General features: G+C 48.9%; 1 protein-coding gene across 5 annotated transcripts; it reads right to left on the bottom strand.

Annotated features, from left to right (window-relative positions):
• Positions 1-16: 16 nt before the first annotated feature.
• ECSIT (ECSIT signaling integrator) lies at positions 17-16,432 on the bottom strand. 5 transcript variants are annotated; one of them, XM_058727944.1, is made up of 9 exons: positions 16,330-16,432; positions 15,977-16,117; positions 9,781-9,900; positions 5,708-6,125; positions 5,100-5,323; positions 1,472-1,529; positions 1,207-1,355; positions 900-1,005; positions 17-360 (listed from the first exon to the last, which is right to left on the bottom strand). In XM_058727944.1, the coding sequence occupies exons 3-9, from the start codon at positions 9,874-9,876 to the stop codon at positions 110-112; spliced, it is 1,302 nt and encodes a 433-aa protein (XP_058583927.1). In that variant the 5' UTR covers positions 9,877-9,900; positions 15,977-16,117; positions 16,330-16,432; the 3' UTR covers positions 17-109. The 5 variants fall into 5 exon arrangements, with proteins under 5 accessions (XP_058583927.1, XP_058583925.1, XP_058583926.1 ...); XM_058727942.1 differs by having other exon boundaries at positions 15,981-16,117; XM_058727943.1 differs by having other exon boundaries at positions 15,981-16,117; positions 16,326-16,420.
• Between the last annotated feature and the right edge of the window lie 2,461 nt (positions 16,433-18,893).

Genomic DNA, 18,893 nt, shown 5'->3' with positions numbered 1-18,893 from the left:
GAGAAGAGAGAAGGCCGCCCCGAGCCGGTAAACTTTTATTTGCTGTACATTCAAAGGGCACCTCATGCTATTACACTAGTCCACAGTTTGTGCTGGTGACCAATCAGCCTCAGCTCTGTCCCTGCTGCTGTCGCTGCTGATTGTTTTCCTCTTCTTCCTGGCCCTCTGGTGGGGGCGGGGGCGGCTCCTCCAGTCCTGAGGAGGTCGCCAGGAGCTCCCCGGTGGACCCCGCCAGGCGGAAGACCACGGGGATCTGGGCCAGGCCTGGGTTGGTCTCCTGCAAGCCCTGGATCCACCTGGCCAGCGTGGCCTGGTCGTGGGCACCCGCCACGCATATGGCGAAGACAGGGCCTTCCTCCACTGTTGGGAGAAACAGGCGCTCAGAGTTTGTGCCGTGGGGATTGGAGCAGCACCCCCGTGCCTGCACCCCTTCCGGGCCACAGGCGGATGTTTCTTGCGCATCCAAGCCTTTGCACAAGATATCCCCTCTGTCTAGACTGCCAATCCCATGCTTCACCTAAGTGATGCCTCCTGGTTCTTTGACATTCCACCAGGAAGTCCTCCCCACACCCCACCTGAAGCCTGGTGCTCCTCCCCTTAGGCTCCAAGAATATAACTTGACTTGCCTGTTCCCCCACTGGCCAGAGCTGCCTAAGGGCAAGGACTGAGCCTGTCCTGGTCACACTCAGTAGCCAGCACAGAGGTGTTCCATGACCAAGGGCTGACAGGCCTGGAGCCCCTGGGGAGTGAGGTGTGTGTGTGTGTGTGTGTGTGTGTGTGTGTACTTGGGCATCTGCTGGGTCTGCATGTGGCGACTGGGCTAGGTCTCAGCCTGGGTGCCAGCCTTCCACCCCAGAGGCCTCACCTCAGCTGGTGTTTGGTGCCCATCCCAGTTGTACCTTTATGGATGTCAAACTCGTAGTCATCCCAGCCGCTCCTCCCATAGTCCAGGTCCAGCTGCATCGGGTAGTAGAGATTCCATTCCTCTGGAATTTCCTCCGCTTCCTACCCGGGGAAGGGGGTGCAGGCAGTCAGAGGCCCAGGATCTCGCAGCCGGCTGAAGCCTATCCCCCCACACCAGGGGCTATCCCTCCCTTCCCCTTCCCCCCTGCACCTCTGAGATCTCACATGAGCCCTCAGGGTGGTGCCAGCCCACCCCCTACCTCACACACACTCACGCCCCCCACTCAAGCTTTGGGCTCTCACCCTCTCCTCCGGGGGCAGCAAGTCAGCTCTGAGGATGTGATAATAGACACATTTGTCTCGGAACCACAGGGAGAAGGGGCCCTCGACGAAGATAGGCCGGGCTGGGTTGTGGTGGGCCAGGGCAGCCTGCTGATCAGGAGTCTGGATGCCTGGTATGGAGACACGCGTGCCCAGGGAGCCCTGGCTGAGGGGCTCTACCCGAAGGCCCATGGAGCCCACCCAGCAGGCCTGGGGAGAACCCAGCCACCCCAGGCCAGAGCCTTACCTACAATGTGGGACTCAGTGGCATCTGCCGCACCTGTGGAGTCTCTGGCAGAAGGCGTCTGCAAGGAGGAGCAGGGGTGGAAGGAAGCTTGTGGGCCCCAGCCCCTACAGGGGAGCTGGGGAGAGAAATGGGGAGCGGGAGGTCCCGGCAAATTCAGGGCTCCTCTCAGCCTCCTACCCGTCGACTCAAGCCCATCCCTTCTTCATTTCTATCCACTTTGGCGATAGCCGCTGACATTGAAGATGGGCACACAGAGGGGACCCTGGCGCCCGCCTACCTGCGCTAAAATCCACTCTGCCACAGGCCGTGTGACTGTGGCCCAGCCAACATACCTGGATACTTCCGTTTCTCCAGATGCAAAATGGGGATGACAAGCACTTAATTCAGAAGGTCCCAAAATGCTGAGAACAGGGCCTGGCACGTACTAAGGGCTCTGTGCTTGTGACGGTTTAAAAAGAAAAAATAATTTCACATGCACAGTGTGCTCCCGAGGAGACACAGGAAGCAAATCAGGGTTTGCCTCTGCAGAAAACTGGGAGGAAAGGAAATCCCTTTTATATCTTTTTGATTTTACACACTGCCGTGATTCAAAAAACCAGATGAAATTTAATTAAAACAAACAAACAAACAACGCATCTTGGGGTGCCTGGGTAACTCAGTCCCACCGACCACCTGACTTGATTTCAGCTCAGGTCATGATTTCATGGTTCTTGAGTTCGAGCCCTGCTTTGGGCTCTTCCCTTCTCTCTCTGCCCCTCCCCCACTCACATGCACCCGGGCGCGTGCGCACATTCTCTCTCTCAAAAAGTAAACTTAAAAAAAAAAAAAAAAAATGCATCTATTCTTCGATTGAAGTGTCTGAGAGCTTACAACTATTGCAACACATATCATCCATCCTTTCAAATTAAAAAGAACAGAGGTGAATCAGTAGGTATGGACATAGAACAAGCTCCCAGCCATATTCTTAAATAAAAACAGCAAAAGGCAAGGTGCAGAACACGGGTAGAATGCTGTTTCATTGGAGAAACGTTGTTTTTTTTTTTTTTAAGGTTTGTTTATTTATTTTGGGAGAGACTGAGACAGCATGAGTTGGGAGGGGCAGAAAGAGAGGGAGAGAATTCCAAGCACGGCCAGCACAGATCCCTACGTGGGGCTTGAACTCACAACTGTGAGATCACGATCTAAGCCGAAACCAAGAGTTGGAGGCTTAACTGACTGAGCCACTCCAGTACTCTAGAGAAACATTTTTAAAGTAGAAGTTTTTGGGGGAGGAGCGGGGTGAAGGGGAGGGAGGGAGACACAGTATATGTTTTGCTCCTGGGCCTTTTTACTGAAAAATATAATTAGTCTGATTTTTTAATACGGATTTTTCATTTTAAATTTCACACGTGTCTCTTCTTTCTTTAGCATTTTGATTGTATATTTTTCTTTGTCTCGCACACTAAAAATCTTGGTTCCCATCAACAGTAGCACCTTTACTTATCCATCAAAATACACAGTTTGGATATTACTGCTAACCATAACGCTGTGGGACTTAAGCTTAGGATTTCTCTACAGATTTGTGTGTTCTTAGAATAGAGGCCACAGAGGATGGGCAGTTGGATGACTGACTCAGAAGAACTTTTTGTCTCAGTGGTTTTGCCATCAAGGAGATGTTTCGTCCGATCCCTTTTGTTTCTGTTTGTTGCCAGTATGGTGGTTCCCCCTCCTCCCCATTTCTTTGATTTTGTTTTAAATACGCTAAAACATCGGGGTGCCTGGGTGGCTCAGTCAGTTAAGCATCTGACTTCCCTTCAGGTCATGATCTCACGGTTCGTGGGTTCGGGCCCCGCATCGGGCTCTGGGCTGACGGCTCGGAGCCCAGAGCCTGCTTCGGATTCTGTGTCTCCCTCTCTCTCTGCCCTTCCCCCGCTCGTGCTTTGTGTCTCTCTCTCAAAAATAAATAAATGTTAAAAAAAAAATACACTAAAACATTTACATAGTTGAAATGTCGATCCATTTTAAACAGATGTCTCTCTTCCACTCCTGTTCTCTCTACCCCATCTCCTCTACCTGCCCAGAGATAATGATTTCTACCCATTTCAGACTTATCTTGGCATTATTTATTTTTGTGAAAATAGGCAAATCGATGTATGAACTTTTATTTCCTCTCCCTTCTCTTGCTGAAGGGAGTTAACTGGACCACTGAACATACTTCAACCTTTCACTTGTGTTTTTTGTTTTTGTTTTTACCAACCTGACTGAGGTGTTATGATCTATGTAGACAATTCCCTCTTGATGGAGCTTGGATCGTTCCCATTTGAGATCTAGGCAGTGTTGGTGATCATTTTACCATGTTTTCAAACTTTCTGTACGTGCTTTTCAAAATTAGGGGGAGAAAAGCATAAATACAAAGGCTAGATCGGCTTGCAAATGCACAGAATCTCTTTGGAAGGAGACACAGATGTGGTCACCTCCGGGGAAGGAGAGTGGGGACTGGGGACCAGGCCGTGGGAGAACTCTTCATCCTGTGTTCTTGAGTACCACTTGGCTTCTAAAGCTTTACTTTGCAAAAGGAAGACGTGAGTTAAAGAATACCTTTCCTCTGGAATATGCTCCAGGCCAAGTCTCTGTCCTTTCTCACCCAGACATCCCATCACCCACTCTCCTATTAACTCGGTCCTCTGCCCACCCAGCCCCACCCAGCCCCCATTCAACACCCATGTGGCCAAGCACCAGAGGATGCTTTCGAAACAGAAACTCCTTCCAGAACAGAGCTCCCACCCCATCCTTCCTCTTCTCAAAACTTCTATGTGGCTCCCTCTTCACCAACAGGTCCAAACCACGCTCTTTAACCTGGTGCCCTCCTGGTCTCTTCTCCCCAACCCCGACCTCCTGCACTGGCCAAAGGAAGCTCTTTCTACATCTCCAGCAATTCCAGCTGCCCTCTGAACCCCAGCCCAGGCTGCTCCCTCTGCCCAGAATGCTCTCCTTGTCTCTTCTGTCCTGAGTGCAGCTCACCCTCACGTCCTCCAGGAAGCCCTCCGTGCTCCTTGCCCTTTCTGGGCTCCCAGAGCCCCCAGTGCTTCTCCATCTCAGAACCAGCAGCTCTGAGAGAAATTATCTGCTACCTGGGGTCAGCCTTCAGGACCACAGGATCCCCCCATGTGGTCTGGCATGAGTGGGGCCCCTAGAACACTGGTGTGTGTGTGTGTGTGTGTCTGTGTGTGGACTATTTCATTCAGTCATTCGGCAAACACCTGCTGAGCTCAGCTTTGTGCCGGACCCTGTGCTGAGCCTTGAGAGACACAGGGGAAACTGAGTCGTGGTGAATGAGCAACCAAGCCAAGCACCCAGTGTGCCTCTGCTAGGGTGGTCAGGAAGGGGATCCTGAGGAAGGGACAGCAGAGCCGAGACCTGAAGAACATGAAGTCCTGGGGACAAGTGTCCCTGGCAGAAAGAAGGGTGAGCACAAAAGCCTGAGAAGAAAACTGGCAGAAAGGAAGCCAGATGCCCAGAATACAGACAGTAGGGGGAGAGGGGCGGGAGAAGAGGTCAGAGGTCAAGCCACCGGGAGGAGTGAGGGCCACGGGAATCTAGCAAGGGCTCAGCCCGCGGCTGTGGCCGAGGGTGCCAACGGGGTGGATACCTGGTAAATGGTGACCCTGGCGCTGAGGTTGGGCTCCATGTGCCGCAGGCCCAACTTGGCCAGGTCCACGGGGTCCTGGGGCAGGTCCCGGGGCAGTGGGAAGGGGTTGATATTCTTGAAGCGGGAGAACCACAGCTTCATGCGCACGAACTTGAGCATGGGGTAACTTTTACGTCCAAATATCTGAATCAGTAGGAACTCGGTCTCCTTGTTGGGCATCACCCCTGTGTCGGGCAGAAGGAGGCAGAGCCTCAGGGAGGGGGCAGGAGGGAGAAGGGGAGACAGAGACATGGGAGACGGAGAGGGCCAGAAGAGCCGGGACCAAGAGGGAATCATGAGGAGGGCCAGATGGAAAGAACCAGAGACAGGAAGAATTTAGTCAGGGAATTGATGACGGTGAGGGAGAAAAGAATCAGAATTTAAAGGAAAGGTCAGAGGGAGAGATGAAAGGAAAGAGACCAGAGACAGAGGAGAGATTGAGAGAGGGGGGAGGGGGCGCGAGCCAGCAAAACAGACAGAGGAAAGGCAAGTTGGAGCCATGGAGCGACGGAGGGGCCCACGTCCCGGGGGGAGAGCCCGCTGCCTGCCCCTGGGCCTGCTGGCCTCACCATGGTTCTCCATCTGTTCCAGGACAGCAATCCCGCACTCCTGCTGCCGTGGGTAGTGGATGAAGATTCTCTGGAAGATGCTTCGAGGCTGGAAGACCTCCTTGGGAAAGACGTCGAGCAGCAGGTTGTAGACGGCCAGGTCCCGCTCGACGCCGTACTCCCGCATCTTGCGCAGGGCCAGGTAGATGAAGTCGACGTGGCCCCGCTTGTGCACGTTATGCTGCCCGAAGGTCTGCACGGCCCGCACAAAGTTCGCCTTGTCCTGCGCCCCATCTGGTGCCCGCCTAAACAGCTCCTCGTGGGGTGCCAGGGCCCTGGTGGGTCCCCTTGGGGGCTTAGGTGGGGGAGGGACCAGCCAGGAGTCAGAGCTGTGGGTGGCTGCGCTGCAGTGGAGACCCCGCGGGGCCTGGAGAGACACCTGGGGACAGAGAAACCGCTGCTGGAATCTGGCCCCTCCCAGGGCCCCTGGGGGACTGCCGGGCCGGCTCTTTCCTGGGAAAGGTGCCAGCGGGCATCCCTCAGGGCCTCTGAGGCCGTGTGGTGCTGTGGTAACAAGCCCAAGATCAGGAACCATTACGAAGTGTGAGAGAACAATGGTAAACCCCCATGGAGGCAGCTCGGCAATATTGGCCAGGATAACAAACACACACCCTCGGATACAGCGATCCTGCATCTGGTTTTTAAATCCTACAGCTACCCACCAACCTGTGCCCAATGACTTTTGTCTGTCCACCGTAGCAGGGGAAAGCGGCCCCGCCGTGCATCAGCAAGGAAATGGTTAAGCAAATGGCCATGAACCTGGGCGAGGGGCGCCTGCGTCTATCAGACACACTGAGGAGGGTCTTGTGTGACCCAGAACGAGCCCCAGGGTATATATTATGAAAGCAAAGCAAGCAATGTGTGAAGTGGTGCGTTCAGTAGGGTCCCATAGGTATAAAGAAGCCTCACCCACTGACATACAAGAGATCTTCATTAGCTGTGGATTCCGTATTTGGAAATTTGCCTGCTTGCTACACTGATTTGCAATCCCAACGCGATACTCTCAGCACTTTCCTGGTCATTCACAGACACAGGCTGTGCAGTGAGAAATCTGAGTCACCCAAGCCCGTTCATTCCCAGCTGAGATGGAATAAGGTGACGCTCAGCCTTCTGGATTCAGCCCTTGTATTCTCAACAAGCGTCCTGTTAGAGATTTACTTAGTGCACATTTTCCACATCTTCTGGTCGGTGCTGTTGCGGTTGAAAATGGCCCCCACGCATAGTACTGACGGGCCGTCCAGCGTTCCTACAGGCAAGAAGGCTCTGCTGTTCCTTACAGAGAAAATACCGTGTGGTAGATAAGCTACATTCAGGCTTGAGTTATAGTGCTGATGGCGGTGAGTTCAATGTTGATGAGCCAACAATATATATTAAATAAGATGTCTTTAAACAGAAACGCACATCCAACACTGATGAAACTGTGAGCAGAGGCTTGCAGGAACCAACCCCACATTTCCCTGGAGGCGACAGTTCAGTATTTACTAGTTCAGTGTATGCGGCCACTTTATCAAACATAACCCTAGTGGATAATGAGAATCAACTGTATGTATATAATTTTTTTGCTCCTGTGAAATATATCTGGAAGGGAATGCGTGAAGTGGGGAACATCTCTTGCCTCGAGAGAGAGGGGAGCTAAGTGGGGTCATGGTGTAGCCTTAGAACTTTTTTTTTTTTAATTAAAAAACCCTTTTTTAAAAAATGTTTATTTATTTATGACAGAGAGAGAGACAACAAAGCATGAGCGGGAGAGGGGCAGAGAGAGAGGGAGACACAGAATCCGAAGCAGGCTCCAGGGTCTGAGCCATCAGCACAGAGCCCGATGCGGGCCTCGAACTCACAGGCTGCGAGATCATGACCTGAGCTGAAGTCGGACGCTTAACTGACTGAGCCACCCAGGCGCCCCGGAACTTTTTGAATGTTGAACCAAATTGCCCGCTGTAACTAGCCGTATTGTCTATTCAAAAGATAGCTTTCAAAAACTTAAAAGAGAAAAGGTGGATTTTGGAGTCGGCAGGAATCTTGGCTTGCCTGTCCTCTGCTAGGTTATGACCACATGCCGCTTTACTGCTCAGGCCTCGGCTTCCCCTTCTGTTTTGATGGTGTTTCTCTTGGGTCAAGAAGATCTTGTTTCCCAGAGTGAAGAATGGAGGCTATTGGGGACAGGCGAGATCCCTCCGCAACGTAAGACAGCAAACTACAGCCTGTGGGGCCAATGTGGCCAACTGCCTGCTTTCGTCACTAAAGGTGGATGAGAATACAGCCACGCGCATTTATTACGTCTAGTCTGGGGCTGTGTTTGTGCTACAGGGGCAGAGCCAGGTAGTTCTAACAGAGACTGTGTGGCTTGCAAGGCCAAAAATACTTATTGACTCAGTACAAAAATGTTCGCTAACCCATGTGTGGATGGCAACACCACCAAATTTCTGACTTGAAATGGAATTGAATGTTTAAATTACAATGGTTATACATACGGCATCTTTAAAAATATATGGCGAGGGGCGCCTGAGGGGCTCAGTCGGTTAAGGGTCTGACTCTTGATTTCGGCTCAGGTCATGATCTCACGATTTGGGAGATCGAGCCCAGAGGCGGGCTCCTCGCTGACGGCATGGAGCCTGCTTGGGATACTCTCTCCCTCGCTCTCTGCCCCTCCCCCGCTCATGCTCTGTCTCTCTCTGTCTCAAAAATAAACATATTAAAAAAAAATTTCTTTTTTATTTTTTTAATTTTTTTTTTTTTTTTCAACGTTTATTTATTTTTGGGACAGAGAGACAGAGCATGAACGGGGGAGGGACAGAGAGAGAGGGAGACACAGAATCGGAAACAGGCTCCAGGCTCTGAGCCATCAGCCCAGAGCCTGACGCGGGGCTCGAACTCACGGACCGTGAGATCGTGACCTGGCTGAAGTCGGACGCTTAACCGACTGCGCCACCCAGGCGCCCCTAAAAATTTCTTTTTTAAATCAGAAAGGAAGCGGGGCACCTGGGTGGCTCAGTCAGTTAGGCATCTGACTTCAGCTTGGGTCACACGGTTGGTGGGTTCGAGCCCCGTGTCGGGCTCGGGGCTGACAGCTCAGAGCCTGAAGCCTGCTTCGGATTCTGTGTCTCCCTCTCTCTCCGACCCTCCCTGGCTCATGCTCTATCTCTCTCTCTCAAAAATAAATAAACATCGAAAGGAACCTCTAGAATGGCCAAAAGAAGGGGAGACAGTACCAATGAGATAAAAGCATAACAAAAAGCATAGCACGCGGCCTGGCCCAGAGGAAGTGCTCGGCGAGGGAGGTACAGGCATAGCTCGGAGATATGGAGGGTTTAGTTCCAGACTACAGTAATCAAGCAAGCGTCACAATAATAGGAGTCAAACCGATTTTTTGGCTTCCCGGTGCGCACGAAAGTTATGTTTACACTACACTGTCGCCTATAAAGTGTGCAATACCACTAAGTCTGAAAAAAATGCATGTACCTTAATTAAAAAATACTTTATTGCTAAAAAATGCTAACCAGCGCCTGAGCTTCCGGCAAGTCACTATCACCGATCCCAGATCAAACAGGATAATGATGAGTAAGTCTGGAGTACTGCAAGAATTACCAAAACGGGACACCGAGAACAAAGTGAGCAAACGCTGTCGGACAACGGCACCAACAGGCTTGCTCGACACGGGGTCGCCACAAACCCTCAATTTGTAAAAACAAACAGACAAAACCCAAAACCGCATTGTTTGTGAAGCACAACAGAACAAGGTCGGCGGCCACCATCACTGTGGTAGCCATCTATGCCCGTTGACTGGCTTGGGCCATCTGGTCACCCCGGGAAGGGATGGAAGTTCAAGTTTCTGCCCAAATCTCAACAAGTGGATACAGGGGTCACCCACAGTCACCACCCACATCTACTTAGCTCACAAATCCTTATTTCCAAATTCAACTCCCTTACCCGCATGGGCACCAGCCCTTCTTAAAATGAATTAAGGCGGGGTCAACTGGCCCTCAGAACAGATAGGCCGGCCGGTGTGAGCAGACGACTGTTCAGCTGGTGGTTACCTGAGAGAAGGGGGCTCCCGTGACGGTGGCCCCGCAGATGCCTCCGCAGCCCCGAGAGAGGCCCCGGGCCAGCAGGATGGCTTGGGCCCAGCTCATTGCCTCCACTTGTCAGACAACCACCTGGCCGAGACAGAGAAAAGACAGCATCAGCCAGCTAACGGAGAGGAGACCCCTTCCGGGCTGTGGCCGTGTTCCAGACTGCATGGCCAACTCACCAGCCCCACTGGTTTCTTCATTCACCGCATGGACTTACAATGGCTGTTACGATCAGGCGTCCCGATTTTCTTGGGCTAAACCTTTCACTGCCTTGAGGAATCTGTTCCTGCCATGGCCTGCCTCCCTACTGGATCATTCTTTCTTTTTAACAGCTTTATTCACGTATCATGTGGTTCAGCCTTTTCAAGTGTAAAATTCAATGGTTTTTTTTTTTTTTAGTACATTCAGAGTTGTACAACCACCACTGCAATCTAATTTCACACCATTCTTGTCACCCCAAAAAGAAAACCTATACCCAATCGGCAGTCTCTCTTATTTCCCCTCATCACTCAACCCCAGGCAAGCACTAACCTTACTGTTTCTATAATTTGCCTATTCCGGGTAGTTTGTACAATACGACGCGTGCTCTTTTGTGGCTGACTTCTTTCACTTAGCATGTGTTTAAGGCTAACCATGTCGTAGCATGTAACAGACTTCATTTGTTTTGTCAAAAAATTCCATTATATATTGGAATATATATATTCCAATATATATATATTCCAAGATATAGCCATGTTTTATTGATCTATTCCTCAGTTGATGGATAGTTGGGGTTGTTTCGACTTTTTGACTATTAGGATTAATGCTGCTGTGAACACTTGGGTGGAAGTTTTGTGTGAAAAAAGTGTTTACACGTCTCTTGGGTAGATACACAGAAGTCAAATTGCTGAGACATATGGTTAATTCTAACATTTTGAGGAACTACCAAACTGTTTTATTTTTTCATTTTAATTTTTTAAGCTGGGCCCACACCCAATGTGGGACTTGAACTCACAACCCCACATCAAGAGGTGCGTGCTCTACCAACCGACAGCCAGGCACACCCGCCAAACGATTTTCTAAAGTGGCTGCACCATTTTACATCCTTACGAGCAATATGTAAGAGTTCCAATTTCTCCACATCCCTGCCAATTCTTGTTGTCTTTTTGATTACAGACACACTAGTGAATGTGAAGTGATATCTCATGGTTGGATTTGCACTTCCTTAAAAAGCGACGTTGAACATTCTTTCATGCCCTTATTGGCCGATGCGTATCTTCTTTGGAGAAATGTCTATTTAGATCCTTTGTACATTTAAAAAATTGGGTTACTTATCTTTTTATTATTGAGTTGTAAGAGTTCTTTATATATTCTGAATACTAGACCCTTGTGTTTTACAAATACTTTCTCCCATTCATTAGACTGACTTTTCACTTTCTTGATGTTACTGTTTGCAGGACAAGTTTTTATTCCAATGATGTCCAATTTATGTTTTTCTTTTATAGCTGTGATCTTGATGTTATATCTAAAAAAACCACTAAATTAAGGGGTGCCTGGGGGGTTCAGTCGGTTGAGCGTCCGACTTCAGCTCAGGTCATAATCTCGCAGTTCTTGAGTTTGAGCCCCACGTTGGGCTCTGTGCTGACAACTCAGAGCCTGGAGCCTGCTTCAGATTCTGTGTCTCCCTCTCTCTGCCCCTTCCCTGCTCATTCTCTGTCTCTCAAAAATGAATAAACATTAAAAAAAAACCCACTAAATTCAAACAAAAAACAAACAAAAAAACCCCACTGCCTAGCCCAAGGTCATGAAGATTTACTCCCATGTTTTCTCTAAGAGTTTAATAGTTTTAGCTCTTACATTTAGTCCTGGGATCCACCTTGAATTAATTTTTCTGTATGGTGTGAAAAAGGGGTTCATTTCATGTGGATATCCAGTTGCCCTAGTACTATTTGTTGAAGAGACTATTCTTTCTGTATTTCTGGGTCTTGGCATTCTTTTTCTTTTTTAAATTAAGTTCTAAAATTTTAATTCCAGTATAGTTAACATACAGTGTTATATTCATTTCAGCTGTACAATATAGTGATTCTACAATTCTATACATTACTCCGTGCTCATCGTGGTAAGTGTACTTTTTGTCTTGGCATTCTTGCTGAAAATCAATTGACTATAAATGTAAGGGTTTAATTCTGGGCTCCCAATTCTATTGATCTATATTGACTCTTAAGCCAGCACTACACTGTTTTATTACAGTTTGTAAGTTTTAAAATCAGGAAGTGTAAGTCCTTCAACTTTGTACTTTTTTTTTTTTTTTTACAAAGTTGTTTTGGCTATTCTGGGTCCCTTGCAATTACATATACATTAAAATTTTTTTTTTCAACGTTTTTAGTTTATTTTTGGGACAGAGAGAGACAGAGCATGAACGGGGGAGGGGCAGAGAGAGAGAGGGAGACACAGAATCGGAAACAGGCTCCAGGCTCTGAGCCATCAGCCCAGAGCCTGATGCGGGGCTCGAACTCACGGACCTCGAGATCTACATATACATTTTAGAATCAGCTGTCAATGACTGCAAAAAGTCAGAGGGATTCTGATAGGGATTGTATTGAGTCTACAGATCAGTTTAGGGAATATTGGTATCTTAATAATATTAAGTCTTCTGATCCATGAACATGGGATACCTCTCCACTTATTTAGATCATCTTTAATTTCTTTCAACAGTGTTTTGTAGTTTTCACTGTATGTGTCTTTTATTTTTTTTGTTAAATTTATTCATATTTCATTCTTTATGAAGCTATTACGTATATGGGATTATTTTCTTAATTTCATTTCCACACTGTTCAGTGCCAGTATGGCACTATATGTATTTCTATATTGGCATACTATTTTTATATGTTGATCTATCCTACAACCTTGTTGAACTCACTTATTAGTCCCAATAGCTTTTTATTGGATTCTTTTCTATATACAAGATCACATCATCAGCAAGTATAGTTTTATCTCTTCCTTTCCAAACTGGGTATCTTTTACTTCTTTTCCTTTCTCAAGTGCCCTTGCTGGAACCTCCAGTACAATGCTGAATGGAAGTGACAAGAGTGGACATCCTTTTCTTATTCTTGATCTCAGGGGAAAAGTGTCCAGTCTTTTATCATTAAGTATGATGTGAGCTGTCCGTTTTTCATACATGGCCTTTATAAGGTTGAAGAAATTCCCTTCTTTTTTTTTTTTTTTTAATTTTTTTTAACTTTTTTTTTTTATTTATTCTTGAGACAGAGAGAGACAGAGCATGAACGGGGGAGGGGCAGAGAGAGAGGGAGACACAGAATCGGAAGCAGGCTCCAGGCTCTGAGCCATCAGCCCAGAGCCCGACGCGGGGCTCGAACTCACGGACCGCGAGATCGTGACCTGAGCTGAAGTCGGCCGCTTAACCGACAAGAAATTCCCTTCTATACCCAGATGTTGAATGCTTCTATCAGAAAGGATACTGGATTTTGTGAAGTATGTTTTGTTGCATCTACTGAAATAATCATGTAGTTTTTATCTTTTATTTTATTTTATTAATATGGTATATTTCATTAACTGATTTTCAGATTTTAAACTAATCTTGCTTTTATGGGATAAATTCCACTTGATCATGGTATACAATACTTTTTATATGTTGCTAAAATTTGGTTTGATTGTTATTTTGTTGAGGATTTTTACATCCATATTCGTAAGAGATATTGGTCTGTAGTTTTTGTGTCTGTTTGATTTGGTATCAGGATAATGCTGACCTCATAAAATGAGATGGGAAATGTCTGGATCCTTCTTATCACCATTTAAACTTTCTCTAACATCTCCCATTTTGACCTGAAGACTCCCTCCAGCCTCTGCTCCATATCTCTGCTCCCTTTACAGTAAAGTTTCTCCCAAGAGGTGTATACACATTATGCTTCCTCACTCTCTCCAACTTGGCTGCTGCCCCAACCACTCCACTAATACCATTTGTAAAGGCTCCTTTTGCATTTTGCACTTATGAAAGCCAATGATTATTTTTAAGGCTTCATTTTGCTCAATTTCTCAGAAACATACATCATGGGTGAGGCCCTCCTCCCACCTTTTTGACATGACCCACTTCCTTCTTTAAAGCTACAATGTCTGCAAACTTGAATGTGTAGATGAATCACTTAGGATCTTGTTAAAATGCAGATTTTGATTCAGCAAGTCTGGGGTAGAGCTAAAGACCCTGTACATCCAACAAGCTTCCACATGATGCTGATGTTGCTGGTGTGGAGACCACACTTTGAGTACTAAGATTGCAAAGAGTCCCACATTCTGAATTTGTCTGTCTGCTACCCTGAAGTGTCTTTCAACTTGTTCCCCTCTTCTCTGTATTCTTGTAGGCAGCTTTAATGGTTCTCAAACTTTGTTCATATTAGAATCATCGTGGGGGCTTTTAAAAATTCCCATGCCCAGGCCATACACCAGATATAATAAATCAAAGTATCTAAAGGTAGGCATCAGCATTTTAAAGGACAGCAATGGGGACGCCTGGGTGGCTCAGTGGGTTGAGCACCCAGCTCTTGACTTCAGCTCAGGTCATGATCCCGGGGTCATAGATCGGCCGAGCCGGGCTCCACGCTGAGCACTCAGCATGGAGCCTGTCTGGGGTTCGTTCTCTCTCTCTCTCCCTCTATCCCCAACCCGCTCATGCTCTCTCTCTCTAAAATAAAAAATAAAATAAATAAAACACTCCGGTGACTCTAATATGCTGCTAAGATTGAGACCTTAATCTGAACCTTCACTACTCAAAGTGTGTTCCAGGGATCAGCTATATCAATATCATCATTTGGGAACTCATTAGAAAAGCAAAATCTCAGGGCGCCTGGGTGGCTCAGTCGGTTGGACGTCCGACTTCGGCTCAGGTCATGATCTCGTGGTCTGTGAGTTCGAGCCCCGCGTCGGGCTCTGTGCTGACAGCTCAGGGCCTGGAGCCTGTTTCGGATTCTGTGTCTTCCTCTCTCTCTGACCTTCCCCCGTTCACGCTCTGTCTCTCTCTGTCTCAAAAATGAATAAATGTTAAAAAAAAAAAAAAAAATTAAAAAAAAAAAAAAAAAAAGAAAAGCAAAATCTCAGCCCTAACCCAGATCTCCTGAGTCAGAATCCACATTTTAATAAGAGTCCAGGTTTCTCCTATGTGTGTTAAAGTCTGAAAAATGACAATCTATGTTCTGATGGATTCCAAACAGTTATTGCCAGTCCTGACCTCCAACCCCCATACCTAACTGCCATTTTGGCATGTACCCAGCCATCTCCAACTTAATCTGCTCCAAAGTGATATCCCTGCTTAAACGTGTTCCTCTCCACCCTAGCGAATGACACCACCATTCCTAGTCATTCGGGCCACAGACCTAGAAGTCATTTCTGCATCCACTATGTCCCTCATTGCCCCATTCAGTCCACCAAGTAGTCCTGATGAGTACGTCCAAGTCCATCCCAAATACATCCATTTCTCTGCATCGGCAAGCCACCACCCCAATCCCATGATCTCTGTCCTTAAGGCCTACCCAACTTCCCCTCCAGTTAGTTCTCCCCGCCATGGCCAGAGGGAGCTTTTTTTAAATGTAAACTAAATTCAGTGTTCTCTGCCTAAAAATCACTAGTGTTATATTACACAGATATTCAGATCTGTAAGTCTGAACCCCGTGGTGGGGTGTAGACAGGGTCTACCTCTCCAAACTCAACTCTTATCACTCTAGCTCTCGCAGCTCTAGCTACGCTGTTTGTTAAACAAGCTAAGTTTATTCCAGTCTCAGAGACTTTGCACTTGCTATTCCCCCTGTTTGGAAATTTCTTCTCCTAGATTCGTCCATAGCTGTCTCTGGTCGTGCAGGTCTATGTTCAAATGAGAGGGCTTCCTGGACCACAGCCCCACTCCCAATCCAAGCACCCATCACCCTGATGAATGCACTGTTAACAATTATTAGCATCTTAAATCACCTGTTCCCTGCATTTCTGACGAGTTTAATGTCTGGCTACCCCAGGAGATAGGGGATTTTTGTCTGTCTTCCTCATTGCTGTGTTTCCAGCACCTGGACAGTGCCTGGTACAAAGCAGGTGCCAGCAAGTATCAGTTGAATGGGGAGAAGAGCTAAATTGCTACAAAACATCTATGATCTGTACATCTGAACGCCGTGGCGGGGTGTACCTACAGCAGCTCTGAGGCTGGCTGCCAGGATTCTGGGATCCTTGGGATAAACAGACGCGGGTCCGAATTCCAGCCTAGCTGCCAACTTCCGGCGTGACTTCGGGAGAGGCCCTTAACCTCTCTGAGCCTCAGCTGTCTCATCTGCAAAATAGGAGATTAGGGACGTGGGGAGGGTAGTATACAGAGATCGGCTTTTTCCAGCACGTCCCCGTCCCGCACCTCCAAAGGTCACGGTGCCCTGGCCCTGCAGCTGGGTCGCTCTGGGCTGTCCTCCCGTCCTGCCGGCCCAGAACCGGCCGCCCCAGGACCCAGCAGTTTGCTCTCGCCTCCCCACGGGCGATCTACATACTCACGCGGCAAGCCGCGGACTCCAAGCCGGCTCGGTCGTGACTCCGGGCGCCGCCATTTTACCAAGAGAGCTTCCAGGTCAGGGGCCACCGGGGAGACAGCAAATCGGGAACACAGGTTTAGAGAGGTCCCGCCCAAAATGGAGGAGCACCAATAGGAAGACAGAAAGAACTTGGTCCCTCCTCACACCGAGCCAGGCCCCACCCCTAACAGGGCAAGCCGCACCCCCATTAAGGCAGGGAAAGGAATGATTGGACCGATCCGGGCTGGGAGGCTGGACTTAGGCGGCCTGTGACTCCAGGTAGAGGCCCAGTTTTCCCACCTGAAATGTGGAAATAAAACATTGATGGTAGAAGTGATGTGGATTCCTTCGTTTGTTCGCCTAACCTTTATTGAGCGCTTACCGTGTGCTAGGCGCAGTTTTAGTCGCTGAGGGTACTGGGCTGATACATAGCAGTGAAGGAGACAAGTTTTGCTAATTAGCTCCCCTGACTCTGGGCTACTGCTTAACTCATCTGTGCCTGGGTCATCTCACCCTGAAATGGGCCAGTTATAATAACCTCATGGTACCATATATATATATATATATATATATATATATATATATATATATAAATTTTATATATATATATAAAGCTGCTGGGCATAGGCGGTACCTGGGGCGGAGACTTGGCCACAGGGCAATGACCACCCAGCCCATTCCTATGGCGCCCCCTCCAGTGGTTCAGCCTTCTGACTTGGTCTCGCACCAAAGGAGCTCCTGGGTGCTCAGCCAGCGCGTGCTCGTCAGCCTCTGGCTGTGATTTGGACTCAAGCAAATGCCTCCAGTGGGACTTCCGGTCGTGCGGGACGGAGCCAGAAGGGAGGGGAGGGGCCAGGAGGGCGGGCACCTAACTTGCCCCTGTCTCCTCCCCAGGTGTGTGTTCATCCTCCTCTCCCTCGCCATCAGCGCTCTCAGCAGGTACAACCTGCCTTCCCTGGAGACAGTCAACATCAACTGCACTCTGTCACAGAGTCAGCAGGCCCAGAGGGACGTTCTCCATTTCACTCTCACCCCCACTCTACACTCCTGCGAGTGTGGGGAACTGGCAGCACAGGGGAGTGGGGTGGACACTGCTGTGGGTGACCAGGTGAGGAAGGGACCTCTTCAGGAAGGTTCTCAGATTGAGGTTGGCCCAGCTAAGGGGGTTCATTGTCCAGCCCGCTGTCTCTCTCTGCCCCAGCCCCGGGAAGAGGTTGACCCAGGGCCTTGACCGCTCCACACCAGGCCCCCAGCCGCCCTGTCCACGGTTGTCCAGGTTTCAGTGGGCCCCCTGCTCACCTCACCCCACAGACTGTGGCTGAGGGCTCTGGTTACCCGCCCTAAGATAGATAGGATCCAGCTGGGTGGGACCCCAGGGTCACATTCACACAATCCTTGGCACACTTCTGACCCCTGCTCTCTCCAGACCTGGTGGGGATTCTCCGCGAACCAGGATCAGATGTGCCCGTGTTACCATGCAGTTTCTCTCTTTGGCTTCTGCTGCTTCATGTAAAGAACCCTGGGCACACTTCTCCCCTCCTCCTTGCCTGCATGGATTGAACATCTGTGGGCTCGGTTACTATAAGCTCCATGAGGACACGGGGAATTTGTTTATGACGTGTAGTGTCCCCAGCTGTAGGGACAGGACCTGGAACATGGTAGGTGCTCAACAGATGTTAGTTACGACAATGGATAGATTAATGGATAAATGTGCCTAATGCTCACCCCAATCTTTAGACCACCAGTCCCTTTGTGACAGCCCCCTGTAGCTCACCTGCCACATGCCTGACTAATTACCCTGCCCCTGCCTTTCGGCATCTTTCCCCAGCCCCAGGGCAGTCTGCCTTACTGAGTTACTTCTCTACTCAAAGCCCTTTGCTAATTTTGGGTGCCTGGGTTTGGGGACACGAGGGGACCTTCGCAGTCTTCTGCATTCCCCTCCCCTTCCCTCAACCTCCGATCCTCTAACCCACCTGTCCACAGTTGGTTCCTGAGTACAGTCGGCTGCCCCGAAACTCACGAGTGGCCTCACTGAATGGTGTGGCTTTGGGCTATGTAGCTGGTATCATTGTGAAGCCATTCTAAAATTTGAGGGGTGTTGACCTTGGCTATGCTGGTCCTGGGCATCCTCAACATGCTATGGATGTACCACTTCACCCTGTCCAAGGCGTGAGGCAGGGGAGCCCCTCATGACCCAGAGCCGACAGCGGGAAGCAATTGAAGAGATCTCAAAGATCTTCCCTCAACACTGCTGGAGACTTGGACCCTGGGCCAGAATGGGGGAGGTTGTGCACAGGAGGCTGAGGCTTTTCCCATCCCACCGTGAGAAGGCTCAGATTGACTCAACAGGAATCTGTTGAGGGCTTGCCTTTATAACAGGCACTGTTCTAAGCACTGAGGAAGAGCAGTGAACACAAAAAAAATCCTGGCCTTGGAGAGCTGGCATTCTAACTGGGGACACGGACAAAGACCCTTGTTCCATTGAAGCCTTTTCCAACCACTGGCAGCTTGAAAAAGATTAAGTACAAGGTCAGAACTGTTTAGGAC

Source organism: Neofelis nebulosa, chromosome 4 (genome assembly GCF_028018385.1).
Source record: "Neofelis nebulosa isolate mNeoNeb1 chromosome 4, mNeoNeb1.pri, whole genome shotgun sequence".
In the NCBI taxonomy this organism is placed as follows: Eukaryota; Metazoa; Chordata; class Mammalia; order Carnivora; family Felidae; genus Neofelis; species Neofelis nebulosa.
The sequence above is the reverse complement of the archived record's forward strand: the minus strand, read 5'-3'. Positions and strand labels throughout refer to the sequence as shown.

What these genes read in the sequence shown, in the direction of transcription:
- ECSIT (XM_058727944.1), bottom strand. Translation starts at nt 9,876, where the DNA reads ATGAGCTGGGCCCAAGCCATCCTGCTGGCCCGGGGCCTCTCTCGGGGC. An exon ending in CGGGAGCCCCCTTCTCTCAG is followed by an intron (nt 6,126 to 9,780) that starts GTAACCACCAGC and finishes CTCTGTCCCCAG; the next exon opens with GTGTCTCTCCAGGCCCCGCG. An exon ending in GGAACAGATGGAGAACCATG is followed by an intron (nt 5,324 to 5,707) that starts GTGAGGCCAGCA and finishes TGCCCGACACAG; the next exon opens with GGGTGATGCCCAACAAGGAG.